The following is a 23,876-nucleotide window of genomic DNA, read 5'->3' on the forward strand; positions in this document are numbered from 1 at the left end:
CTTTGCAAAATTAAAAGGCAGGATCTACATCATTCCATTATTTTGACAACTAAATATGTTAATGCTTACAGAATACTCTGTAGGAAGTGCTTGGCTCGACAGATGTTAGCCATGACCATTAGTGCTTGTGCAGAAGTCAGACGGCTGGTGAACTTGGCCAAGTGGACCCCTCCAGAGAACCCCAACGTAACTGAACATGCCTCTTGGTGGCAGACAGAGTTCACGTCCTTTACTCTGGGGATGGTGACGCCCTGCCCTCGGCTGTCACCCAGACAAAGGCATGTAAAAAATGGCAGCTGATAACAGCAGCTGCTGGAGCGCCAAAGAAGTGACAGCTGTAGGGTAAGAAGACTATGGGAGAGCTGCAGACTCAAAGCACAGCTGTCTGAGGCCACTTAGTGTCCTGGCCAGCAGCCCTCTATGTCCTTAGGGCCCCCACAGGGATCCTGGCCCTCCCACACTGTGCCAGAGGACGTGTCCCGAGTCAGTGAGAAGAGGTTAATAGGGTTGATGTACCAGCTTGAGGTAGTAAAGAACTGTGCAAAAAAAGTATAGACTATCAAAGGTTTAAATGTGCCTTCAATTTTTTGATGCTGAAAGGAGTGTCATTTCCCGATGACATCACTTGTCAGGAAAATCTCCTCAAATGAGTCACCTAATAATCAGGACTTCTTAGGGTGCTGGTGAAGCTTAGATGAGCCTGCTCTTGGAAAACATCCTGTTATTGGAGGAATATCATTAGTGTCTCATGTACAAAGTCTGAGCCAGGCAGAGTGAAGTGGCAGCCGTGTGACAGAAAATGCCCAAGCACCTCAGAGTAGCCTGGGATTCATCTGTGGCCCTGCCTGGACATTCGGACCCTTTCTTCCAGGCCCTGCTGATGGGTCACCTCCTCTGGAGAACTTGGCGTGGTTTTAGCTTCTTTATGTCAAGGTCTCCTATGCCTGACTTGCCAGGGGCTCTGTCAAGGCTGGGCCAGCCCTGATGCTGGAAAGCCTATGTACCTTCATTTCCCTTCTGTCCTTTGTCACTCTTACCCCGAGGCCCCTCCCTACCTTGTGAGGATGTCTCCCAGGGAGCACTCTTACCTGTACTTTGGGGAGCACTTCCTGGCAGGAGCTCTGAGCATCCTGCTCACCATCATCCTCCAAGTCATCGAGGTCAGATTCACCCTCAGCAATGGGTACAGAGACCCACACGTTAGGATTGGTGATGAAGTCACTGTGGTCCTCCCTGGGGTCTCTGAGAGCTGGCAGCCCTCCAGGGCTCCTCATAGGAGTAGCATCGGCAACACTGTGGTTCTCAGCTTTGGAGATAGAGATGGAGGGTTTCATCCACAGCGGGGGCTCTGTCTTGGGCCAGCGGGGCAGGCAGGGCCTGCTGAAGAAGCCGCGAAGTGCCTGCTCGGTGCGACGGCCAAAAGCCTGGATCCGTGCCAGGGCCACCTGCAGGTTGTTCACTTCCCCGTCATCCTCTGGTGCAGTGAGGTTGTCGGCACTGAAAGAGTTCAGCAGCAGGGCGATGAACAGGTTGAGCACCTGGAGAAAAGGAATGGAAGGGAAGATGGCTCCATCAAGCCACCTGGTGGGCAGCAGGATGGTGGGACCACCATAGCCTGACCTCGCTCTCCTTATGTGCCCAGGATGTCTTGCTTCTTGGGAGAATGAGCTGCTGAGGGGATGTCCCAGGGTGACCTGACACAGAAGGATAAAGCTTGGAAGGACATTCTCCACCACAGTGGAGGATCACCCTGCTGAGCAAAGGGACACTCAGGGACAATACAAAGGAGCAGGCAGGGGCTTGCCCTTGGGTCACCCACATCTCTTGAAGCCCTGCTTTCTGTTCCCCATTCTGGAATCTCAGGCACATCTTGTTGTTTCTGACTTTATGTTCTTCTGTGAGCAGGGAGTGGAAGCTCCTTAATTTTCAGAGTAGATGTGAAGATAGGAGAGACGTCAAAGTGCTCAGAGAGACAAACTTTCTGCATGAGGGGTAGGTGTTCTCATAGCTCTGCAAGGATGGTGAGTGAGCTGAGCCTGGGAGAAAGGAGTTTCAGGCTGGCCCAATTCAGCAATGCAGGCAGAAAACAAATCTGGGAAAGATTTGGGGGTCTGGATATGTTCTTTCATCTCTTTGTTGAGCTTTCTCCTGTCTGTAAAACCTTATACAAAAGGAATCCAAAATGGTGGACTTCAATGGCAATAGGAAAATGGCTCTTGGAAGACCATGTCCTCCCTTGCTCACTTCTCCCCCCACAAAAAACCTAGGGCTAGTCAGTTGCTCACAACTAGAGTGGGTGGTGCCAACTGAGGGCAAGGAACCAGGCTGGGATGGAGAAGGGGTGTTGGTACTAATTGGCAGGAAGGTCTGCAGAGGGATTCCCCCAAAACCTGGGAATAGATTTGAAAAACTATGATCTGCTAGACATGGTCCAATTTTTACTCTCTCCTCTTGTGCCCTGGCTCTTTCCTCTTCTTTCCTGAAGAAATGTATCCTCTGAGCACCCCCAGATTGCGGGGGAGGGGATTTTTCCTTCAACAATGAATAGCTACCGTTTATTGAGTTCCCAGACACTGCACTCGGTAATTTGCATATGTCATCTCCTGTCATTTAATTTTCCCAGCAAGCCCATGAGTAAGCACTGTTTTTTTTTTTTCTTTTGATTTTTAAGGAAATCAGAGCTCAGGGAGAATTATTAGATCTCTTGCTCTGGGTCACCCAGCTAGTAAACGGTGGTGGGAAATTTTCCCACAGGATTTTCCTTCCTTGTTACATGTGCTTGTCCCTACATATCAGTTGCTTCCTGAGGCATACTTCTTATTGCATGTCCCAAATGGCTTTGAAAAGTTTTAAGACTTCTCAACCAGGGTGGAGAATGTAGGCATAAAAATGCACAAGGTCAAGCAAGGTCAAGCAAGGTTTTTTTTTAGAGTGACCCAGAAACCTCCTTCCTTGCCCATGATGTGGGACCCCAGTGGGGACTCACCACCAGGTTTCCCAGCACCATGACTGTCAAGAAGAGGATGAGGCATATGGATTTCTGGCTGACTTCCATGCAGGCCCACATGTTCTCGATCCACTCTCCACAGAGGATCCGGAAGACAATGAGGAAGGAATGGAAGAAGTCATGCATGTGCCAGCGAGGCCACTCGTCCCCTGGTACAGCGATAACAGAACGGTGATCCCCGTAGTCTTCCCCGAGCAGCTGCTTGCCAACCAGAGCGAAGATGAAGACAATGATGGCGAGGATGATGGTCAGGTTCCCCAGCGCCCCCACCGAGTTCCCGATGATCTTGATGAGTGTGTTCAAGGTGGGCCAGGACTTGGCCAACTTGAAGACCCGCAGCTGGGGAGAAGCAGAGACTGTCAGGCCCTGGCAGCTCTTCATCACCTCTCATCTAGTCTTGGCTGGAAACCAAAGTTCTGAGAAAAGCGCGAGGCAGCTCATCCCATAAGTTGGGGTGCTCCCTGAAAGTTGTTTCAGAGACTTCTTTTTATAAATTACTCAAAAAATACTATCAGCCATCTATGGTCCCTAAGTATCAATGTACTTCACTGACTGTCAATCAGGGTCTTATACTGTGGAGGGAGTCTCATGATCTTTGTTCTATTAGCCACAGGCCTGATCCCTCCCGAATGTCACTTGCAAATAATGGGAGTCATTGGGTTCTGATTGATAGAATGGAAATGGAGACAAAAGGAACAGACATTATGTTCAGCCATAGCTATAAATTTTCCTGCACTTTCTCTTCCCCTTTCATGGTCACCACAGAGGCTACCTGTTTAAAGCCATGGTATCATAAAATGGGATAATCCTGAATCACTGAGTTACTTCTTGGAGTAAACACACTCAGGAAAGCTTCCCAGACAGCAATGGATGTGCTATGAGACATCGACTTCTGATGCTATCTCACAGACTTAGGGGTTGTCACTGGAACTAGCTGCATTTATTTTGAGCAAGGTAGAAATTGGTATGATGAAAAGAGAGGTATTGCCATTTCAAAAACATCGACTGTGTGGCACTGGCCTATGATCTTGTGGTGGACAATGAGGAAACAGATGTAGGAAGACTTGGAAAGTGTTGATCTGTGTGATTCATTGGCAAAAATATTCTTTGCAATAATTCTGGGGTAGATCATATGCCTCATGAGCCAGCAGCCCCAGGAGAAGGATTGGCAAAAACCTTAGTATTGTGAGTTGCTTGTAATTTGGTTTTACCAAATATTACAAGAAAGAGATGAGGAGTCCAGGAAATATTTGGTTGATTTACAAGAAACGAAGGGAAATAGAGTCCAGAATTTTAGGTCCTTGAATATTTGGGAACGTACAGTGCTTCCAGGTCCCAAACAATAAGGATTAAGTTTCAAAGTGTTGAAGACCTGTCAAAATTTCCAATGAAATGAAGAAACTCTCAGCAAAGATTGCATTAATGTGTAGCCATTAATTTTTTTTTTCCTTTTGAGAAAGAAAGACACGAGGACAAGAAAGCAAAGAAGTTAGGCAGAATTGGGGACTATGTCAAATAATGTGCTTTGAGTGTGTAGCAATAAGAGGTCTGAAGCCATTTACATTTTTGAAGGAATTGTATTGCATAATGATCCCTGAGTGAAAAGCTTTTGACTGTTTAAAAATTAAGGCAAACCTTGGCCTCCCATGTTTCCACAAGCAGGAAGAACTTTGCAGACTGTAAAGGCCATCTTGAGAGGCAGCAGAGTCAGTTCCTGAAGGAGTGCTAGCTATAGACACCTGACTTGCATCAGGCTATGAAATGACTAAGACATAAATCTTTATGAGATTCAGCTACTGAGTTTTGGGGATTACTTATACAACAGCTAGCATTATTTGTCACTGATTAATGACAAAGTTTTTGGTCCTGCGTTTATTCCCATATTAGGCATGCATTCTACCACTGAGTTATATCTCCATCTCCCTAATTTTTTTAAAGAAGATAAAGTTAAAAAACTTAGTGCAATAATAAGCTGGGAAAGGATAATTGGAATGAAACATTTTCTGGAGGAAAGTGGAGAGACTTTAGCTAACTTTTGACTTTGACTAATTTAACTGCTTATGCTGTAGTTTCTAAGGTAACTACTCAAAGAATAAACACTGAGTATTTAGTTTTCAAATCAGTAAAGGGGAAAATAAGACAAGCAAAAATATAAAAATATACAATCTAAAATAAATCAAGAAGTGTGCGTGTGTGTATGTGTGTGTGTGTGTGTGGCGGTAGGGGGTGGGTGGGAGATTGATCCGTCTAATGATAAACGTATATTCAAATATGTCAGTATTTACACTAAAACAGGTAGACTAAATACTTTGGTTAAAAGACAAAGACTGGACTGTCAGAAATGAATAAGAACACAAACTCTGTCTCTATGCTATTGGCATATAAATACACGATTGTCATATAAAGACTATAAGTAGAAGTATGGATAAAAACATATTGGGCAGATTCTAAATCAAAAGAAAGAAGAGTTATGCAATTAATAGCAGGCAAAGTAATTTTTTAAAGGCAAAAACATATATAAAGATAAAGAAGGTCAATTTTAATAATATAAGTTTCACTTTACTGGGAAGACATAACAACTTAAAATATGTATGCACTTAATAGTGCAGACTCAAGGCAAAGCCAGATGAGAAACAGACCTGCTATAATCATAGTGGGAGATATTTTTATACACCACCTTCTCCGTAATTGCTAGAACAAGCAGTAGACAATAACAACCAGGGATATAGAATATACTGCACAATAAAATTTCTCTACCCAATGGATATATACAGGGCATTGTACCCTACAGCTAACAGGAAGACACATTTTATTCAAATACATAAGGAACATTTTTAATATGCTGAGCCAAAGAGAAATTATCAATAAATTCCAAAGCATTAAAATCATACCACATATGTTTCTCCAACTATAATACAATTAAGCTGGAACTCAATAACACAAAGATAACTAGAAAAACCACATATGTTTTGAAATTGAGAATCATACTTCTAATTAACCTTTGAGTCAAAGAATAAATCAAAGTTGAAATTAGGAAATATTTAGAGCCAAACAAGAAGGAAAATTCTAAATGTGAAAGCAGTTCTTAGAAGGAAAGTGAAGTCTTAAATATATTGGAAAGGAAAATGGACTGAAAATTGCATCTTAAGAAGTTGGAAAAGAGCAAAATATGTAGCATTGAGGATGTAATTAAGATAAGATGCAGGATTAATTGAAATAGGAAAACATCAATGATGTAGAGAGAATCAACAAGATAAAAGCTGGTTCTTTGAGAAAACTAATTAAATTGATGATCTTTGGCAGGACTAATGAAAGGATGAGAGGAAACACGGGTTACTATTATTAAGAAAAAGGTGGCAGAGGTATAGTTGACAGAGATCCTTGAAACACAGCAGGGGATGTACAAGTCTAGGCAATAAAACTCAAACATTTCTATAGGAAGGAAAATTCTTAAATAAATAATAACCAAAACCAATTTGAGAAATAGAAAACCTGATTAGTTTTCCAACCATTAAGAAACTTAAATCAACAGTGAAAAATCTTGACCTCCACAAGTCTTCACTAGTGAATCCTACCAAACCTACAATGAAAAAAATTATACCACTCTTACATAAAGATTGGCAAGAGAAAAAGAGAAATATTCCTCAACTCTTTTTATGGAGATAAGCATAGTCTGGATACCTTGATACCCAACCTGACAAGGACAATGTAATAAGAAAAATCACAGGCTAACTATTATTCACCAATATGGATATAACAATGGTAAGCAAATTATCAGCAAACTGAATCTTGCAATGTGTTAACAAGATGAAGATCATTTTGGGTGTATCCAGATCAAGTTGGGTGTATCCCAATAATACAAAATTCTTTTAACATTAAAAAAATCAACTAATAAAATTTGCTACTCTATAGAGTAAAGGAGAAAATCTTCTGATTATCTTAACGTGATTATCTTTACAGGCAGAACAGTGATGTGATAAAATCAAGTGCCTGTTCATGATAAACAGTCTTAGCCAAATAGAACTTCCTAAACTGCTAAAGGTTTTTTTTGTTTGTTTGTTAAAAAAAATTTTTTTTTTTTTAAAAAAGCCTGCCACAAATGTCAGACTTAGTGAAATATTGAAAGCATTCTCTTTGCAATCAGGAAAATAGCAAGGATGCCTGCTATTAATGCGTATTTTCAACCGTGTACTGGATGTCCCAACCAGCACAGTAATACAGTGAAAAAAAAATCAAATGGTAGAAGGATTAAAAGAGAAGAAACAAAACTCTTCATTTGCACATGACATGCTTGTGTTCAAAAATTTAAAAACTATATAGATAAATCATCAGAATTAATAAAAGAGGTTTTTGGATTGCAAAATATTAAATGTCAAAATGCTAACAAAAGGCAAGAAAAGAACATTTTAAAAATTTAAGATCCTTATGGGGAAAATCATGAAGACTTTATAGAGACGGGCATAGTGGCGCATGCCTGTAATCCCAGTGGCTTGGGAGGCTGAGGCAGGAGGATTGTGAGTTCAAAGCTTGCCTCAACAACTGTAAGGCACTAAGCAACTCAGTGAGACCCTGTCTCTAAATAAAACACAAATAAGTGGGGCTAGGGATGTGACTCAGTGGCCACTGAGTTCAATGCCTGGTATCCCCCAAAAAACTTTATATAAAAATTATAGAACTTTATTGAGAGATTAGAAATAAATCAATATACTATCTTCATGGATCAGAAGACTACATCTTATAATGGTTACATTTCTTCTCAAATTGCCTTAGAGATTATTGAAGTCCCAATGTGAAAAAAAACACCCAAGAGTTTTGTGTATATGTCAGTATGTAACATGGCAAGCTGATTCTCATTGAATATGGAAGTGCAGGGGCCAAGATATTCAAGAATAAAATGAGGTGGAAGACTTGCAATGCAGACATATTCAAAGCTGCAGTGTTGGTACAAAGACAGAATTAATGGAGCAATGCCTTGGACACTGTCATGAGAATTGATGCTCTTCTGGAAGGGAGGAAAAGCAGAAAGACAGACTTGAAACTTTCATTTCTTCCTTCTTTCCTCCTCCCTTCTGACTTTTTTCCTTTGATCAATCAGCAGATGTTTACTGAGTTCTTACTTATGCACTGGGCCTTGGGCTAGGCCCTGGAGATAGAAAGGCAAACAAGAAGACTGTGTTTCTAGCGACATGGGGGTATTTGGATGTAGTCATCATACAGAGTGAAGGACGGGTTGATTTGATGAGGGAATCCCTTGTTAGATAGCAGGGGCGGGGAGGTTCTCTGTAAGAGGACATGAGAGTTAAACCCAGAAGGTTGAGAATTATTAAGCTCAGTGACTAGGGGAAAAGCATACCAGGTAGAGGAAATAAGTATAAAAGGCCCAAATCTAGGAAAAGTCTTGTTTCTAGTGAGGGAGAAGAAGAGGTCTCTCTGGCTGTTGCAAAGGAGGCAAGAGGAAGTTTCTTGGTAAGACAGGCAGGACCAGATCATGCAGAAATTTTACACCATATTAAGGACTTCAGATTTTATTCTCAGAGCAATAGGAAACCATGAAAAGTTACTTGTAACCAATATACCTTACCAACCTAAGATTTTGGTAATAGGGGAAACCGTGTGTATGTGTGGGAGGTTTTGTTTTTTGTGGGGGTGAGGGAAGAGAAGGGGATGATGGTATAAGGGAACTGTCTGTTCTATCTGCCCATTTTTTTCTGAAATATTTAAAACTTAAATTTAAAAATAAAATCTAGTGATTAAAACTGACCAACTGGACTTTGTTATTCTCTAGTAATTCCCACAGTTCAGGTGCAGGCATGACAGTGGGAATATTTGACTCTAGAATAGTGTTTTGTACAACACAAAGATGCTTGAAGAACAGAGGAGAAGGATGATTGAGTTTGTGGTCAAGGGCATAATAATCTTGATGGACCATGAAACCTAAACCAAGTCATGCAGGAAGTGAAACAGACCTCAGGTAAGTGTGGTGCAAGAGAAGGGGGAGTTGATCAATGGATTAAGATCAGAAGGTGGGCCAGATGCTGTGGTGCACGCCTGTAATCCCAGCAGCTCAGGAGGCTGAGGCAGGAGGATCGCAAGTTCAAAGGCAGCCTCAGCAAAAGTGAGGCACGAAGCAACTCAATGAGACCCTGTCTCTAAATAAAATACAAAAGAGGGCTGGGGATGTGGCTCAGTGGTTGAATGTCCCTGAGTTCAATCCCTGGCTTCCCCCATAAAAAAGAAAGAAAAAAAAAGATCAGAAGGTGGGGGAGACATGTACTTAGAAAGGAGGGGGACATGCACGTGGAAAATTCTGTTGGCCCAGGTTGTAAAGTAAATCTGCCTTTTTTTTTTTTGTCATTACTGACTTGAGACTTGTGGGATCAGAACAAAGTAGCACATAGACCTTAAAGCACCAAGCTTCTGTTTCCCTAAACTCCGTCCAAATATTCCCAGTCTATTAGAAAGCTAGCTTTGGGCCCTCCTGGGACAGAGGAGTATAAAGTCCTGCTTCCATCTGACATTGGCCATCAGCATAGGGGCCTGTCACTTGTCATCATCTTCTACATACTTACAAAAATTTGCCCTTCTGAAACTGTGACTTAATTATAATCTAAAATCTCCAGGTCACCCAGAAAGAGTCCTGGAAGCCCACTCTGCCCTTCTCCTCCCTGGAATCCAGTGCTAAGGGTGGTGGGAGGGAGGCCCCACCTGCTTAGGCGGATTGCATCAACCAGCGGGTTTAGGACACAAATGTCTCAGGACATTGATCTTTAAGTGTGATTGTTTAAAAATTGAATTAGTAGTCCATATTAATAATATTCACATAGAAATAGAGATTTCTGGTTTCTCATGAAAAATCGGAAACTCTGACAATATTGGGCAGGTCACTTCTTTGGTAAAACTTGCATTGATTTTTCTGTAAACACCCCTCCCTGGTGTTGTGAATTGTGCTGGGTCTGCCTGGGTGGGAGTGAGTTTTCCTTGCCTGATTACCTGAGGCAAATATCCAGGGCTAGTGCCTCTTCCTTGGCCAGCTTTATTGCATGGTCTGCAGGCATTTGAGTTTGCCACCTCAATTCCAGGGCATCTAGGCTCAGGGCTTAGCTCTTTCTAGCACCATGATAAGGTCCTAAGCAGACTTCCTGTCCTAGGTCTCACTGTTTCCCTGAACCAAGTGACCTCTTCAGCCCGTGGATGTCCAACACTTAGCAGAACTTTCTATTCTCACTTGGAGAGATCATTGGCCACTCTCTTCTTCATTTTGTCACTTCTCTCCAAAACTAGACACAGGGCTCCTAGATGGCACCAAGAGAACACGGAGAACAAGGGATTCCTGTGCTAACAGTCATGTCAGTTCTTCAGGCCTCTTGTCTACTCTCAAGAGTCAGCAAGACATCAAGCTTCCTCCAGATGGTCTGGGGACTTGGGAGACTCCAGTGACCCCAGCCTGGCCTCCTGAGAATCTGACAGATTTGGCTAACAGATGCAGCTCTGCTCAGAGTGGGTGGCCTGCAGGCACTGGGTCAGGAGCACCTTGAATAGGGGAAGTTCTCCTGCAGGGGGTGTCCTGGGGCTGAGTCTGGAGAAGAGCCGGCAAAAGAGCCTAATAGGCAGTTCTTGTGTGGCCTGTGTGGTGTGCCAGACATTGGGATGTGATTCGGGGAACCAGGGAGTGGGAGGATGTCTTTATTTTTTGAGGCAGGTAACTAGGGAATGAACTCAGGGGTACTTGACTATGCCACATCCCCAGCCCTATGTTGTATTTTATTTAGAGACAGGGTCTCACTGAGTTGCTTAGCGTCTTGCTTTCGCTGAGGCTGGCTTTGAACTCGTGATCCTCCTGCCTCAGCCTCCTGAGACGCTAGGATTACAGGAGTGTGCCACCACTGTCTCAGGTTTGTTGTGTCAAATAAGAGACATAAGGTCAAGAGTATAGCAAGATGCCCCACAAAGCATAAATGCTCAATAAATATTAGCTGCTTCAATTTATTGTCATTATTGCTATTTGATAGGAGAATAGGATGGTGCTTGGAAGGCTTCTGCTGGTGTAGATGAGGGGGCTGAGGACCAAAGAGGAGAAAATGTGTCCATACTTGGGACCAGAGAACCAAGCTCCAAAGCCATGCCCTTGAAGAAAGGGATGTTGGCTGGTAAAGTCCAAAGGACAGTGCATGTCCCTGGAGGTCAGCTTCCCTGCATCTGGGTGGCCATTTCCCAAGGGGCCAAGAGAAAACATTACCAAGCGGAAGGTCCGCAGCACAGACAAGCTTCCCTTTTTGGCCACGCTCAGCTCCAGCAGGCTCACGGTGACGATGACACAGTCGAAGATATTCCACCTCTTCTGGAAGTAATAGTAGGGGTCGAAGGCAATGATTTTGAAGACCATTTCAGCAGTAAAAAATATGGTAAAGACCTGCAGATGGAAACAAGTTGTCATCACAGTGGGGTCTCTGGGGTCAGGGATAATGACAAAGGGACAACAGGGAAAATGTCTGGTTTACAGTGTAGTAAATCCTCTTTGTTTTATTCCATTTCTGTTTTGTTTGCAGGCTCTTGAGGATAGGGGATGGCAACAATGTGGCAGAACATGGGAATTTGGGGGCTCATGCTCTGGTATGTGCATTAGAATTAGAAGGCAGGCCTCAGTTTTCATGTATATATGGTGGCAGGGTGGAGCAAATGGAGAATCGTAAGATAATATAACGATCTTGTATAATTATGTCAATTCAGAGTCCAGCTTGGTTCAGTAGCTAAAAAGTGTGGGTGGGTTGTGGGACAACACAGACCTAAGTAAAAACTCCCAACTCAGCCGGGTGCGGGGATGGATGCCTGTAATCCTAGTCGCCCCGGGAAGTTGAGGCAGGAGGATTGCAGGTTCAAAGCCAGCCTCAGAAAAAGCAAGGCACTAAGCAATTCAGTGAGACCCTGTCTCTAAATAAAATAGAAAATAAGGCTGGGGATGTGGCTCAGTGGTCGAGTGTCCCTGAGTTCAATCCCCAGTTACCAACCCCTCCAAAAAAAAAAAAAAATCCCAATTCAGCCATTTCTGGATGTGTAAGCTTGGAGAGGTAATGCATTCTTTTTGTTTGTACCTCAATTTCTTCATCTGTGTGATGGGTGCAAAATGAGCTAATGCTTATGCAGTTGTTAGCAAAGGGCCTGGTGGGTTGGTAATTCCCTGATAAACAATAGTAATGAAGAACAATAATACACAGCTTCTTAGATTCTCTTTGGCTCTGTGTTTTTTTTAATTGCCTTAAATAGGACAGAATTCTGACATTCAGAGAGGTCAGTGTTAGGCTCAGGTGGTTGAAGCCAGCAGGGAAGCAGATAATCAAGGAAGAAGGCAAAAAAGGGTGCAGTGGCTCCCCTGCACCCCTGCCTGTCTATTATCGGGGCCTCGTCTGGCCTGAGAAACCAGGGACCTGGGAAACCAGTGATCACATCCCTGTTCAAGAAGGGAAAAACTTAAGAATGTCCGTTACTTGCCTAACGCCACAGCAATGCAACCGTGCAGTACAAAGGGCATTTACCAAGTGCCCTCTGCAGGCAGCATAGTGTGGGGAGTGGCCGTGGGGTGAGGTCCTGTGCCTTGGAGAGACCTGGCCAACTCTGCTTCCACTCTCACCAACTGTGCAACCTTGGGCAGGATACTTACCCTCTCTGAGTCCTATAGCTTTCTTTTGTAAGAATGATGAAAACCTCATGGTGTTATGATGTTGAGTAACATTCCTAAAGCCCCGGACTCATCAAAGGCACACCTTCCTTCCTTTTGTCTTCCTTTCTCTCTGAAAAATGATCCCATATCCTGACACATGGGGAAAGGCCTTTTTTCTCTCTTGCCTCAACTTCTCCAATGTAAAATCAGGGTGTGAGTTCAAAGGTTGACTCCATAAGGCTCTCTGTGGTCTAATATTGACTTCTTGGGGGGGGGGAAGTGTTCCCTCTATTTCCATTTTCCCTTTCATGTCAACTTTAAATAGAATATAACCTCTTTTTTTTTTTTTTAGGTGGGGGGAGATACTGGGGATTGAATCCAGGGGCACTTAACCACTAAGCCATATCCCCAGCACTGTTTTGTATTTTATTTAGAGACAGGGTCTTGCCAAAGTTGCTTAGGGCCTTGTTAAGTTGCTGAGGCTGGCTTTGAACTTGTGATCCTTCTGCCTCAGCCTCCCAAGCTGCTGGGATTACAGACGTGCAGCACTAGGTTATATTCCAATGTAACCCTTGGCTTAGGTGCTGCTCAAAGAGAGGGCACACGCATGCCATAGTCTGCTGAAACCTACTGCAGCCCCCTTTACATCTGGGCTAAGGGGAAGGGACAAGTTTCCAAGGAAGTAGTCACCACTCCTTCTGGGACCCCCTCTACCCTTTGGAGTGGTCAGAAGACCCCTCAGGTCCTTGTAGACGTGGTAGGCCAACTCCAGGTGTGTGTGGGGGAGCCCAGCATGGACTGGAGGCAGAACCCTAATCCTTCCTAGTGCCTGCTCAGCACACACAGTAGCAGGGCCTGCGGGGTGGGTCAGCCCACGGGTTAGGAAGTGTGGGCTTGGGAGCCAATCTGCTGTGTTCAGATCCTGGTGCTGCCACGAACTCACGCCTACAATTTAGGCAAATGATTTAATCTTCCGTGTCTCAGTTTTTTCCATCTGTGAAAGGGGATAATAATAGTACCTACCATAGAGGGTTCTAGTGAAAAAGAAGTTGGATTAGCCTTGAAAAAAGCATCTGAGACCATGTCTTGCCCTGAATAAGTGTTCAAATAAAGTTAGCTATTAATATTCCTGTGAATCGAGCAAGGTCGGGGGCAGCTGTCTCCTTCTGAGTCAGCTACTTTATTCAGCATGCATTGAAACCCAGTACGGACTGTATCTTGTTAAAGCATATCATGCTAAGGAGGTAATGGAGGAAAATTTAAATTAGCATCATGTCTAAGCTAGATGCAAGAGCAAAGTTCTGACTCCTTGATGCTTTGGCTACAACAGCACATGTTTTCTGTGTCCTCCCCCCCACCCCCACTATCTTTCCCTTCCCTCCTCCACTCTTTCTGTCCCTCATTGACAACACTGAAAATCATAACCATATAACCATGGTTCATAGGAGTCATACAAGTAATCAAAGAGGAAAGAAACTTACAAGTTCATAGATTGTCTTTCAATGAGAAAGTGACATTTGTCCTCATTTGAAGGTAGATCACTGAGATCCAGAGTATTCTAGTGGTTGTCCTATGTTCTACAAAAAGGGAACCAGTTGTTTCTAGCTCAGGACTTTCTCCATCCACTTTCCTGTGTTTGCTCATCCCAAAGCAATTCTCCCTTCTTCACCCTCGCTCCCCCAGACGTGACCTCCAGAAGCCAGTGTCCACACATCTCCTGCACTGCCACTGTGCCCTCAGCTAATGAGATCACCAACTACTGAAGGCATGCTCCCCGACCCCAGCCACGGCAGCCCGGCCGTCACTCACAATGTTGCCTACGTGGAGCATGGTTTCGAAGGCAGAGCTCATGCCGTGATGCTCCATGGCCATGAAGACTGTGTTCACCACGATGCAGAAAGTGATGGCGAGTTCTGCAAAGGGGTCTGTCACCAGCCCATAGAGCACTGTCTTGAGCTTCACCCATGTCGGGCAGCACTTCCAGATCAGATACTTCTGAGCCAAAGTGGTCAAGCAGGGTGGGCACCGCTGTTGAGAGTCCTCGAGTTCTGCATTATGGGTGGGATCAATGATAGCTGTCAGCCATGGGTCACTTTAGAATCCCATCCTGTGGTCATGCCCTAACATTGCCATACTAATAACTACCACCTCCAAGATCTTGACTTCAGCCCTCCCTCTCCCTGATGATCATTTCCTGCTAATTGAGCTCCTGCAGTCCTGTAACCACAACTCAATCGCTGCCCTATGGAGTCCTTCAAACAACTGGCCTTACACATTTTTACTGCCTAGTTCCAGTGTCATGTTATTACTCCTCAACTTCTTTTTTTTTAGCTTACAATAAAAGCTTTCTTTTATTGATTGTTCTGCATATACGTATTTTAATAAAACAAAGTTAAAAAATATATTACAGTATAAACATCAAAAATAACGAGTGATCTTTTTTAGTTCATAATGTATTTTTAAAATGCTAGATGTACATATTGGTTTGCTGTATAAATGAATAATGTTGGTTTTTAGTTGTAGATAGACATAATAACTTTATTTTATTTTTGTTTATTTTTATGTGATGCTGAGGATAGAACCCAATGCCTCACATATGCCAGGCAAGTGCTCTACCACTGAGCCCCAACCCCAGCCCCAGAAATGAATAATGTTACAATTAAATAACAAATAACAACAAGGACAGCAATTAAAGTGAATAAACTTTTAAGGCCAAGACTCAAATCTGTAGAATATTGCAGGTACGAGTGAAAATTTGCCCTTACCAAACAAAAATATTATACCTCACAGTGTTACTGTTTTTTATTTATTTATTTTTATTTGTACTAATTAGTTATACATGACAGTAGAATGCATTTTGACACATAATACATAAATGGAGTATAACTTCTCACTCTTCCAGCTGTACATGGTGTGAGTTACCCTGGTCGTGTAATCATATGTGCACATATAGGGTAATAATGTCTGATTCATTCTACTATCCTCTCTACCCCCAAACCCCCTTGCCTCCCTCCACTCCCCTCTGTCTAATCCAAAGTAATTCTATTCGCCCCTAGAACCACCCTGCATTGTGAACCAGCATCTTACTTCTCATCTTACCCAGCTAATTCCATCTCTACCTATTCCCTTATAGACACCATCAATTGTACCTGCCTGGCAAGCACCAACTCTAAATATAAACAAAATTTGCTGACTATTCTGCACTCACATCCAACCAGCTGAACCTGGTCAGACAAAATATACAGTCTTGCTTACTGGTCACAGTGGAGGTCCATGACTCCCAGCCTGTCCCTGCCTGGGAGTCCTGCTGTGTCTCTGTGTTTCGGCCCACTCCTCCAGCCTTCTAGGCCACTATTTCTTCCTCTCTCCTCTCTTTCAATCCCTAGCTCCTCACTTTCTGCTCCTGAGCTCCCTTTTATGTCACTGAAAATGCAAAACTGCTTACAGATGAACTTCCTCTTCTTCCTACCACGAGGTCTCCAAGGTCTCAAGTCCACCCCAATTTCTTCCTTCACATCCCTCTGTGCCTCCTCCTCTCACCTGTGAGGGGCTCCTACCTCTCTTGCCTGCTGAAGCCCTGTGCTGTCCCCTTCTCTCCCTTCTGGACCGGCCCCATCAGCACGTAAACATGCTTCAATTATATCTCAGCTTTGAAGAAGGTCTCCTAGGGTCCCATGTTCTCCTTCATCTACTGAGTCCTTATAGCTTCTAAGAGTTTTCTCCACCTTCTCACCTGCTCTTCTCTTTACACACCCCGGAATCTGGCTTTTCCTCCCAAACTCAAACTGTTAATTTACAGAGCTCTTCTTATTTCACTACTCATAGCATTTGACAGAATTTGTAATACTCTCCTTGAAACCTGGTGTCCATTTGGCTCCCAGAACATCATGATCTCTTGTTTTTTTGCTCCCATGTCAGTGACCACTTCTTCTCAGTTTCCGATCCTGTCTCACTCTTCCTTTCCTGTCTTAAATGAGGGAGAACTCAAGAATTCTGTCGTTAGCCTGTTTTTTTATCCTCTCTCTAGATAATTTCATTGAATCCTATGGCCTTAAAAACTGTCTATGCTGATCCTCCCAAATTATAATGCCCAGTTTCTTGTCTCTCCTGTGAACCCCAGGCTCATCTCTCTCTAGCTTCCTCTGTCAAATTTCTACTTGTATATGAAGAAATCAAAGGTCCACCTTTATGAAGGGCAATTTGGGTTAAATTGAATTTAGATTATAAATTCCACCTTCTGGCACACACCCTGTAGATATATCAGCCCATGTGGGCAAAGAAGATGATGTATTTTATTTACAATAATCATAAAAAATGAGGGGCTGTGGGCAATATGTAAATCAATGGATGTGTAACTGATGTGATTCTGCAATCTGTGTATGGGGTGAAGGTGGGAGTTCATAACCCACTTGAATCAAAGTGTGGAATATGATATGTCAAGAAATTTGTAATGTTTTGAACAACCAACAATAAAAAATTAAAAAAAAAAATGAGGGGCTGTGGTTGTGGCTCAGCGGTAGTGCACTTGCCTGGTATGTGTCAGGCACTGGGTTCGATTCCTAGCATCACATATAAATAAATAAATAAATGTCTATCAACAACTAAAAAATATATTTAAAAAATAATCATAAAAAATGAAATAAACAGTAAGGTACATTATGAAAAAGGATGAAGCAGATTTGTGATGATGTAAAAAAATCTTTATATGATTTTTATGATTCATTCTACTATCTTCCCTACCCCGTATCTCCTTGCCTCCCTTCACTTCCCTCTGTCTAATCCAAAGTACCTGTGTGTGTGTGTGTGTGTGTGTGTGCTTATATATGCATAGAACATTGCTTGAAGGACTCAAGAGAGACTGGAAGGAGGGGCACTGGGAGGCTGGGGAGCAGGGATTGTCTCTAGGGGGAGGGACATAGTTTTCATTGTATACACATTTGTAGCGTTTGCATTTTTTTTACAACATGCATTTTTTTTCAAAATAAAATGAGTTTATAGAAATAGTTGCATGCTCCCAAATTCTGCTAATGCCTCATTTTAGTTAAAATTTTTGTGTGTAATTAGATTTAGCTGACAGTGCCTCCTTGGTAGTTAAAATTTTTGTATGTAATTAGATTTATCATGTGTTTCCTCATGTGTTCTTCCTCTGCATATGAAGCCTTTCTCACTGCAAGGTTTAAAAAACACTACCTGTGTTTCCTTCTTTTCTTTGTACTTTTACTTTTTTTTCATTTAAATCTTTGGTACATTTGTAGTTTATTTGGGGTAAGGACTAAGATATTGATCCAGTTCATTTTTCTCAATATCTGCTTATTTGTATCAACAAGGATTCAAAATATTATTTGGTCACAAGTATATATATTTTCATAAACATGTCTATTTTTCTTCCATTGATCAAATTATTCATCTTTCACTCTCATGCTGCTTTGATTACCTACTGTAGATTTTTGAAACTACAGATATCAAAACTAGCAGAGCAGAGTTCTGTAAAGAAGTTGGCACAACCTGGGAGCAAAATCAATAATCTCTATTTAGAACAGAAGTGGAGCTTCCCCAGACTATTTTGGCACTAAAAAAGAAACACAGGACATAGTATTGAATGATGAAGCTTGCTGACATGCCATTTTGTCGGAAAGCAGCCTAACTGTGAGGCATCACAGGAAAAGAGAGAGAGATTTGTGAGCAACATTTACATGGCTGATATTGATGCCTGGGAGATACAGAGACTAAAACAACCACATGCTTACTAGCTTGAAGCATGATTCTTTTCCTCTCCAGAAAAATCTTCAGAAAGAATTTCCCCCTGCTACAGTGAAAGAGGTGTCCTCTTCCTGATAATGGCCAATGTCTCCACTTGTGCATACTCTCCTGGGACCTTAGGAGTCTGTTGAACATTCCCTTTTCTCCCTTAATCTTCAATCTCTCCCTTTCTCTCAGATCCTCTCCATCAACGTATAAATATGCTCAAAACAAACACCACCACCCCCAATGTCCTTTAACTTTGCCCTCTCCCTAGTGTCACCTTACTCTCTCCTCCCCTTCCCAGGTAAACTTCCTGAAAAAGTTGTCTGTAAACAATATCTCCATTTCTACCCCTCTCACTCATTCTTCAAGCCCCTTCAAGGTGGCCTCTGTGGACTCATTTTCTCTGCCATTTGTTTGCTCAGGTTGCCAAAGACATCCATGTAACTGAAGACCCAAGATGCCTTTCAGGTTTCATTGTACCTAAATAGCAATGCCTCTGTTCATTTTTCTATTAATCCTGAAGGAATTTAGACTCTTGGCTCTGCATTGTGTTCTCAGGCCTCTCTTATACTGACCCTTTCCTTCTTAGTCTCCTCTGTTAGCTCCATCTCTCCTGCTTAACTATTAAACATTGTAATTTCTTAGAACTCTGTCCTGGGCTTATTTATCTTCTTACTCGATCCCCTCTAAGGCATCTTATCCTCTGGCATCTTTTCAAAATTACCATCTTGCTTCAAAGGTCTATCAAATATACATCTCTGGGCCACACACTTCAACGAATTTCTAGCATCATTTATCACAAAGCCAATTTCCTACTGGACATTTCTACCTGGATGTCCCCAAAACACCTGACACCCAACATGTCCCAGACTCAACTCCTAATCTCCCCAGCTTATCTTTTCCCAGTGAAGCCTCCTCCCCCACAAAGAGCTCCCTCCATAAGCATTTGTACCCGCCACCCTTCCATTGCTTACACCAGAACCATGTGAATTATCAGGACCTGAATCGTATGCTCCTTAGGTTGGTAAGCCTTCCATTTTCCATTGTCTCTGTTGCCACCACCCAGAGTCTAGGAATTGCAGTCTCCCACTTGGTTCCTCTTAACTGATTTCCCTTCCCCTCCTAATTCCATTTTCTCCAAGTATTCAGAGTAACCTTTATAAATGCAAATGTAGCTCCCCTGCCTCCAGTCCTTTAATGGCACCTTGCTGCTCTTAGGATGAAGTCCAATGTCTTTAATAAGGTCTAGGAGGTTCTGTAGACCTGGCCCCAGCCCATCTCTCTAGACTTATTTGAGCCCCTCTCCTCCCTGGTAGATGTGTTACAGCTACATTAGGCTTTTTATTTCAGCTTTAGGGTATTTCTGCCTGGAATACTTCCCTGACTCCAGGCTGAACTTATCTCACTTCTCTTTGCATCCTGTGCTTCTCCTTCAAGACTCTCAGTACCCCACTAACAACTTGTTCCATGCCAATCTCTCCCGCCAAGCTCAAGGGCAGCTGTACTCACTGCTGTGATCCTACTTCTGGTCTTCTGCTTCGGACAACGGTCAAATCTCAGCTTGTATGCCAAGCCTAGACAACTCAAGTGCCTTGAGCTCAGTGAATTGCCAAACTCTTGGCCCAAACTTTCTCAGGTACCATTACTCCCGGAGAGGTGGCTTCTGTAAATCCTATGCTGACTATAACAGCATCCTTCGTAAGTATAATGGAAGTAAAATCCAACCAAAGAAGGTCATGTGCCCAATGCTCTGGAATCTTTGACCTAACCTAGAAATGTCATTGCTTCTCCTGCTATTCCTAGCCTACTCTCACAGTCAGAGGCGATGTCTATCTTGCTCCAAGATGTCTGACTTATTTTGTTTTAGTTTTAGCAGTTCAGATAAGTATAAATTGGCACCACTCTCCAAATATCACCTTTGAGTACTACCCTCATTCATTCAATCATTCAACAGTTTTTTGTTGAGTGTCTACAATGCACAATGCGCTGCCTCTCAAGGTACTAGAGATTTCCTTTGAGCAAAATGGGCACATCTCTGCCCTCGAAGAGTTTGCGACCCAGTGAAGAGGAACCCACAGCTGAATATTACTATGCACTTGACTTGACTCATTTAATCCTCCCAAAGTACTGCAAGATGAGTGTATTTGAACTTTTTTACTGGTGAGAAAACTGAAGTACAGAGAAGTTAATGGAGCTCAAAGGTCACGCCATTTTCCATAAATGGCAGGGCCACAATTCAAACCCAGGTGGTCGGGCTCCAAATCTGGGTTCTAAGCTCTGTTGCCTCTCCTTCACCCTGAGAACTTCTTCAGTCTTACTTAAATTGGGATGTGTTTGGGATGCATTTCACTCATGTCTCATTCCTGCAAATAGTATAGGCTGCTGATGACTGGAACTCTTTCCAGGTTCTCACATGGCTGATTCTCTTACTTCATTCCGATTTCTGGTCTCCTTAGGGAGAATGACCTTCCACAACCACTTATCAAAAACAACCCCTACTCTTCATCTCCTTCCTACTCTATTTTTTCTCCTATTTCTCATCACTACCCAAATATCTATTTGTTTTGCATCTGTGCCTCCCTTACCCCCAGTGTGAGGGCTCCATGAGAGCAGGCTTCTATCTTGTTCACCACTGAATTCCAAGCACCTAGAACAATGCTGGACACATAACAGGTGCTCAACAAATGTGTGTGATGAGTGAGTAAATATTACAAAGAGAGGGGGGGGGGAGAGAAAGAGCATGTTTAATAGTTCTAAGGAATAAATGAAAAAGAAAGATGTTTTGTACTTAACATTTGATTTTTGATGACTAATGGGAAGATAAAGGAAAAAAATCCACCTGGCCAACAAAAAATTGTAGGCAAAGTAACATGGTGGAACTCTAAGCAGTCATGAAAAATGGTGGGAGTGCTCAGTATTACAGTAAAAAGTGATTATTAAATAATCATCAACAAGGAAAAATGATTTAAAGTTGGTATTCATTCTTAAAACCAAAGCTCAATTCCATCCATTTACCAGCAAATGCCATAATTTCATTCTTCTTTATATATAGTGTATATATACCATATTTTCGTTATTCATTCATCTGTTGAAGGACACCTAGGTTGGTTCCATAGCTTAGCTATTGTGAATTGAGCTGTTATAAACATTGATGGGGCTGCATCACTGTAATATGCTGATTTTAAGTCCTGTTTTCTCTGATTTGTGGATGCTAAACTATAAAAAGGGTGGGTAGGGAGGGGAAGAATGGAAGTCCATTGGATTAGACAAAGGGGAATGAAGGAAAGGGAGGAGGGACGGGAATAGGAAGGACAGTAGAATTAATAAAACATAACTTTCCTATCCTTGAATTTGAAATACACGACCAGGATAACTCTGTATCATGTACAACCATAAGAATAGGATTCTAATTAGAATAAGTTACACTCCATGTATGTATAATACACCAAAATACACCCTATTGTTATGACTATTTAAAAAAAAAAACCAAATAATTAAAAAGATTTAAAAAAAACCCAAAGCTCAGGCCTTCAAGAAACATGACTTAAAGGTGTCTCCCATCCCAGTAATTGAATCCAACTTAGACTTCAAGCTCCTAACCTGGGAACTTTCTTTTGGCTAATTCAATGCCTGATGCTATTTCATTTTCTCAGCTTTTTCTTGGGCTTTGGGAGTTCAAGTTTGGTGGAACACTGAGCTGTTCCTCAGTCAATGCTAAATGTATTTTAAATGTATTTTACTTGAATTTGAGTTCCAATGTAATCTCTGAGGGGACACTCCCTGCAGGTGGTTCTTTGCTCTTTGCTCTCCACCTTCCCTGTTTGGCTTTCACTTGTCCCCTTCCGTAGCCTTCATGGGTGGTGAAGTGTCTGTTCCACCACTCTGCTGCCATTCTGGAGACCCAGGATGTCCTCTGAAGGCCTGAGGTCTTCTCCACCAGGTATGTTACTCTACAGTTTCCATGTCATGATGAGCGTATGGATCTGTCTTTAAGCCTTGCCACCTCTGGCTTCACCCAGAAAGTAAAGCGCAGATGGGTTCTGGTTTCAAATCCTCCAAAGAGTTTCTGCTGCTCACTATACCCTACCTTGAAATGAAGCTCTAGCCGAGGGCTGCAAGGAAGGTACACTGGGTCCCCTCTCAGCAGCATATCAACATCAGAGTCCCTTTGCATCCACTAGACCTAAGCAACTTAGTGTTTCTAGGGCAGATACATAAGTGGATATAACTAGAACAATACTCTCCATACCTTGAAGTAAAACAAAGGTTGGATTAAAACAACCTCACACCCAGCATGAGGAAGATGTAGCCATAAATACGGAAACTTGTGTGAACTGGAGTCATGAGCCAATGCCACCCCCGTCTCCTCCTCCTCCCCTTGACTAGGTGTAACCAGCTAGAACTTAGACACATCCCTGAGGATATTGAGTGGATTCACAGTTGATTGGCAGAACCCAGAATTGACAGGGGTTTAGAGAAGTGAACCGATTAATTTACTTAAATTATCTTTCAATATTCAGCATAATGGGGACTTGAGACAGAAATTAAGTTACCACTGTGAAAGTTATAGCCATGAAAAGCATGAGGGTAATTTTGCCATGCTAGGAAATTAAAGACTGCTAAGTCTTTTGCACACCTGAGAGGTGACTTGAAATTCTCTGGTGCCTGCCCAATTACTTCTTTGAAAATCTAGTTTTGTGAATACATATGAAGGAGAAGCTAATTTGAACAAGAGGTGAATGAGGGCATTTCGTTTATTGGATTCTTTTGTTTTGAAAAATTATGTACATAAGAACTACATTAGTAAAGGAGGATGAGCTTGAGGCATAAGAGAGAGTACGCAGGTGAGACTTATCACTGCACGGTGGACGTTCGTCCAGAGAGCAGCACTTACCCTCGATGACAGAGGTCATGATACTGACCACACTCATTGCTCTTTGGACTCTGAAAGGTTCATTCAAGTATTCTGCTGACAATAAAGTTTTCTTCTGTCCTGCATCGAATGCCTGCTGAGACACAAACAGATAGGATACTCCCCCAGCCTGAAGTCTTTAACAGCAAAGAACATCACCCAAGCCTCCTCCTGCCCAGTCTCCCATGACTGAGATGCTCTGTGAAACCATAATCCTTTGCAGACAGCCTTGGAGAAACAGGGCTGGCCCTTGAGTTTTGGGGAAGAACTCAGGCATGAAAACAGGGCATAGAGGTGGGATGGAACCAGAGTGCAGGTTGGAGGCCAGTGGGGTGACTTGGATCCACCTGAGACTCTGCAAACTCCTTTTCCTAGGATGGGACTTGGACATCCAAGTGGTGATGGGGTTGCCTCTGAGGTCTCTGAGATTACTATCAAAGGGAGCTAAAAGCTGCAGGGGCAGCGGGCCAGGAAGTGGCCCTCTGGGAACTGCCCTCTGGGCAGTGCATATGACATTTACATGGAACTCTTACTCCACAGTGAAATTTCCTGACCTC

General features: G+C 42.8%; 1 protein-coding gene across 3 annotated transcripts in view; it reads right to left on the reverse strand.

Annotated features, from left to right (window-relative positions):
- Nucleotides 1-23,876, reverse strand: part of Scn10a (sodium voltage-gated channel alpha subunit 10) — a 90,678-nt gene that overhangs the window by 28,189 nt on the left and 38,613 nt on the right. For all 3 annotated transcript variants that reach the window (XM_046436929.2, XM_046436928.2, XM_046436926.2), the window contains 5 exons: nt 23,302-23,413; nt 14,472-14,710; nt 11,244-11,417; nt 2,987-3,346; nt 1,089-1,538 (listed from right to left, as the gene is read on the reverse strand). In XM_046436929.2, the coding sequence (XP_046292885.1) occupies nt 1,089-1,538; nt 2,987-3,346; nt 11,244-11,417; nt 14,472-14,710; nt 23,302-23,413 (1,335 nt within the window). The remainder of the gene's footprint in view (nt 1-1,088; nt 1,539-2,986; nt 3,347-11,243; nt 11,418-14,471; nt 14,711-23,301; nt 23,414-23,876) is intronic.

The sequence above is a fragment of the Marmota monax genome, unplaced genomic scaffold (assembly GCF_021218885.2).
Source record: "Marmota monax isolate L192 unplaced genomic scaffold, Marmota_monax_Labrador192_F-V1.1 WCK01_AAM20220418_F8-fsc00021, whole genome shotgun sequence".
Lineage (NCBI taxonomy): Eukaryota > Metazoa > Chordata > Mammalia > Rodentia > Sciuridae > Marmota > Marmota monax.